Raw genomic sequence first — 4,629 nt, 5'->3', positions numbered from 1 at the left:
CCCGCCTCTAAGTATCACAGGCTCCGCCCCCGCCGCAGGCGCAAGCCACACCCCAGTTATCCAGCCACGCCCACCCCTAGCTCCGTCTCCTCTCCCTAGTTTCCCATTTGTGGTGTGCAAGATGTAGTAGAAAGGGCTGCAAAGAGCTGTCTTCGGTTTCCCACCGCTCGCCCGGCCCGCTATAATCTGGAAGCAAGCTGGCTGAATGTATCCACGCCCCCTCCGGATGGTTAAAGAATCGCAGTTGAGATTCTTAAAGCCCTTTAATGACGGTTTCCACGTCAGCTTCACACGTCTGTAGGGAGTAAAATTTAGTGTTTCATTTTGCCGCTGCGGTCCATAGAGAAGAGACACCAAAGGCACTCTCACCTGTGATTACAGAACAGAAAACTTAAGGGCTTCATAAACGTGCCGGTGCCTGAAATTTGGTCCAAAACCTGGCACTCTACACCAGTGAACATTTTCTTTATAGAGAAATCACACTTAGTATGTGAGTCTAAAAAGTATGCCCAATGAGTCCATTTTATTTTATAAATGAGTGATTGAAGGTGGGGCTAGGAGTGGTGCACTGCGGATCAATGGATTAGTGGAAGCCTCAGGAATGCGCTCTGGCACTGGAAAGATGGCTCAGCCTTTAAGAGCACTTGTTCACACGACAGCTCATAACTGCTCAAAACTCTAGTTCCAGGATATTCAAAGCCCTCTTCTGACCTACACATACACAAGGCATGCATGTGGTGCACAGACGCACATGTGAGCAGACACTTATACACAAAACATAAATAAATCTGAAAAAAAAAAAAAAAAAAAAAAAAAAAAGGAACAGACTCTGGCCCAATGTTAGGAGTCACTACTTCCTATGCTGTGACACTCAGCTTGGAGAGAACAAGGAGAGACCAGAAATGAGGCTTTGTTCTTTTATGAGAAGAAAAGAAAACTCCCTCAGAGTGCCTGCCAGCTCTCCCTGCCCCCACCTCTCCTTTTTGCCCTAAATATTCAACTGTGAGGTGGGGGGTGGGGTGGGACGAGCACCTAGCCAGGCAGGGATGTGCCTGATCCAACAGTAAATCGATAACTGCTTATGGGAATTAGTTGGAAGCTACTCCAGGCACCAAACGTTTTGTCTGTTCTAGCTCATGGAATCTCTCAACACCTGATGAGGCAAGGCACCATGGTCCCATTTTATAAAAAGTAAGGCTCAAGGAGATTACCGTAACTGGCTCAGAGGGTGACAGCACATGCTTTCTTTCCAACTTCCCAACTAAGCGTGTTATCCCTCCTGCCCGTGACCCTACTGACTCTGCTCTTGGCAAGGGTTCTGTTTCCCAGCTCTCCTGGGGCTGGGGTTCTGGGAATGTGACCCTTTGCTGCAGCTGTGTTTGGAGGAGAGGAATGGGGCTGGGCCAGAGGATGAGCAAATAAAGGCAGAAACCCTGGAAAAGAGGAACTCTTCTTCAGTCCGATTCTTTTTCCAGGCAGGACAGTGAGACTCCAGAAGCTTTGAGCCCAGCTTGCCAAGGCCCTCTGAGGCTAGAGGCCTGCCATGGCACCTCTGAGGCCCATTTTCATACTAGCCCTGCTGGCATGGGTTTCTCTGGCTGACCAAGGTGTGGGAGGGAATTGGTGGACATCTAGGTTAATGTAGGGTGGGCAGGTGCCCTAGACTGGGCTGTAAATCTGATATTCCCTCCCACAGAGTCATGCAAGGGCCGTTGTGATCAGGGTTTCATGGCCAGCAAGAAGTGTCAATGTGACGAGCTCTGCACTTACTATCAGAGTTGCTGTGCTGACTACATGGAGCAGTGCAAGCCCCAAGGTGAGTTCAGAACCCTGGTGGGTGGGCCTGGGGCTCCCTCCACAGCTGGACACTCACTACTCCCCATTCTGCCTGCAGTGACTCGGGGGGATGTGTTTACTATGCCAGAAGATGATTATTGGAACTATGACTACCTGGAGGAGACCAAGAACAACACCAACACTGGTGCGCCGTCGGAGAACACCTCTCAACACTTTGACCTAAAGCCTCGGACTGAAGGGACTTCAAAGCCAACAGCTTTCCTAGATCCTCAGGAAGAGTCAAGCACCCAAGGGCCTGAAGTGGAGCAACAGGGGGTGACCCTAAGGCCTGATACCACTGACCAAGGGACCTCTGAGTTTCCAGAGGAAGAGCTGTGTAGTGGGAAGCCCTTTGATGCCTTCACGGACCTCAAGAACGGTTCCCTCTTTGCCTTCCGAGGTGACTCTATGGACAGGTCTGATGGTGGTAGGACCTGCTTTAGGATCGTCTCCTTCTCACACAGTTTCCCCTGTTCTAGGGCAGTACTGCTATGAGCTAGATGAGAAGGCAGTGAGACCTGGGTACCCCAAACTCATCCAAGATGTCTGGGGCATCGAGGGCCCCATTGATGCTGCCTTCACTCGAATCAACTGTCAGGGAAAGACCTACTTGTTCAAGGTATCAGACCTAAGTTTGAGGCAAGGTAAAGGGTGTCATGGAAGGTACTGGGAGCTGTGAAGACAAGGCAGTCAGGTACTCCAGGAGCTGGTGACAGCCATTTTAGGATATAGGACTGCTTCTGTGCCCAGCAGTATGTCCTCACCCTTCTCATTCCTGCCCTTCAGGGTAGTCAGTACTGGCGCTTTGAGGATGGTGTCCTGGACCCTGGTTATCCTCGAAACATCTCTGAAGGCTTCAGTGGCATACCAGACGACGTTGACGCAGCCTTAGCCCTTCCTGCCCACCGTTACAGTGGCCGGGAAAGGGTCTACTTCTTCAAGGGTACTCAGGGTGGTAGAAGGGGGCAGGTGGTGGAGTTCCTGTTCTATCCCATGATTCCTCTCTGCCTTGGCGCTCCCCAGCCTTAGTCAGATCCCTCCTGATGCCAGCTGTTCTGCTCCCCAGGAAAACAGTACTGGGAGTATGAATTTCAGCACCAGCCCAGCCAGGAGGAATGTGAAGGAAGTTCTCTGTCAGCCGTGTTTGAACACTTTGCCTTGCTTCAGCGGGACAGCTGGGAGAGCATTTTTGAATTCCTCTTCTGGGGCAGATCCTCTGGTATGGAGGGAGGGCAAGTCTGGCTTCTTTCTCTGGAAAGTGGGTTTGGAGTGGGGCTGAGCTGTGATAATGGGAGCTTCAGGGGGAGGGGCCTGGAATTGTGGTACCATCGATCAAGAGCTGTTTGCTCTGGCTAGACTTTGCTTCTGTTGACTTTTGGGGGATGAGGCTTGGCTCTATTTGGACCCCATACCTTGGACTTTGCCTAACACAGCAGAAGGCGGGGCTGTGGCTGAGGGGCTTAGGAGGGGGTGGAGATATAAGGGATATAGTGGAAAGAGGACTGGAAATCTGAGGCCTGGGTACTGAGTTGTATGTCTTAGGCAAGGCATAGGAAATGAACTCTAAAGCTCCTACTGGAGCTAGGTGTGGTGGCACATGCTTTTAATCCCAGCACTCGGAGTCATAGGCAATCGGACCTCTGTGAGTTAAGAGGCTAGCCTGGTCTTCATAGTGAGTTTCAATCCAGCCATGGATAGGTGCTGAGATACTGTTTCAAAAAAAAAAAAAAAATCAACAAATAAATAGGTAGATAGGTAGGTAGATAGATAGATTGATAGATTGATAGATAGATATAATGCCTTGTTGGAGAAATCAAAGCCTGAATCCTCAAAGTACGTTGACCCTTTCCTGGTTACAGATGGAGCCGGAGAACCCCAATTTATCAGCCGGGACTGGCATGGTGTGCCAGGGAAAGTGGACGCTGCTATGGCCGGCCGCATCTACATCACTGGCTCCACATTCCACCCTGTCCAGGCCAAAAAACAGAAGTCTAAGCGTCGAAGCCGAAAACGCTACCGTTCCCGCCGAGGGCGTGGCCGCAGCCGCAGCCGCAGCCACAGCTTGAACTCCCGTCGTCCATCGCGTTCAGTCTGGTTCTCTTTGTTCTCCAGCGAAGAGAGTGGGCTAGAAACCTACAACAACTATGATTATGATATGAACCTGCTCGTGCCTGCCACCTGCGAGCCCATTCAGAGCGTCTATTTCTTCTCTGGAGGTGGGAGCCCCTTCTACTCCTCAGACTGGTTTTGGCTAGGCCTTTTCTGCAGGTCCTGGTCCCTGGGTGCTGAACACAGCCTGTAGACAGTGACCCTATCTGCCTGGTGGATGTTCACTTTCCCTTCTGAGAAAAACCCGTTTTCCTTCTTGGGACTAATGGACAGGACCAGGCAAAACCCTCTTTCTATTCTCTCTTTCAGACAAGTATTACCGAGTCAACCTTAGAACACGGCGAGTGGACTCTGTGAATCCTCCCTACCCACGCTCCATTGCTCAGTATTGGCTGGGCTGCCCCACCTCTGAGAAGTAGGAACCAGAGCCCACATGGCTGAGCTTCAGGAACCTCGTCTCCAGCCCTTTTCTCCCAGCCCAATAAAGTCTGTTGGCCCCGAGTTTAAGACTACTCTCCTGAATAGGGTGGGCAGCCCTGTCCCCTGAATAAAGAGGGGCAAGTGGGGATCTCAGGACTGATTGAGGGACAGAGAAGACCCTCACTGGGCTCAGGTGCTCTTCTTAAGTCAGAGACACTGGGGGCTTGTGAGAGTACCCTTTCTTCTGAGGCCCTGCCATCTGTC

The 4,629-nt window shown here is 51.2% G+C and overlaps 1 protein-coding gene across 1 annotated transcript; it reads left to right on the top strand.

Annotated features, from left to right (window-relative positions):
- The first annotated feature begins 1,431 nt into the window (after positions 1-1,431).
- Vtn (vitronectin) lies at positions 1,432-4,446 on the top strand. Its single transcript, XM_034506380.2, has 8 exons — positions 1,432-1,607; positions 1,697-1,816; positions 1,895-2,236; positions 2,316-2,455; positions 2,623-2,779; positions 2,903-3,055; positions 3,696-4,052; positions 4,255-4,446. Exons 1-8 carry the CDS (start codon positions 1,544-1,546, stop codon positions 4,362-4,364), a joined length of 1,443 nt encoding a protein of 480 aa, XP_034362271.1. The 5' UTR covers positions 1,432-1,543; the 3' UTR covers positions 4,365-4,446.
- Positions 4,447-4,629: the final 183 nt, after the last annotated feature.

Source organism: Arvicanthis niloticus, chromosome 6, assembly GCF_011762505.2.
Source record: "Arvicanthis niloticus isolate mArvNil1 chromosome 6, mArvNil1.pat.X, whole genome shotgun sequence".
Lineage (NCBI taxonomy): Eukaryota > Metazoa > Chordata > Mammalia > Rodentia > Muridae > Arvicanthis > Arvicanthis niloticus.
The sequence above is the reverse complement of the archived record's forward strand: the minus strand, read 5'-3'. Positions and strand labels throughout refer to the sequence as shown.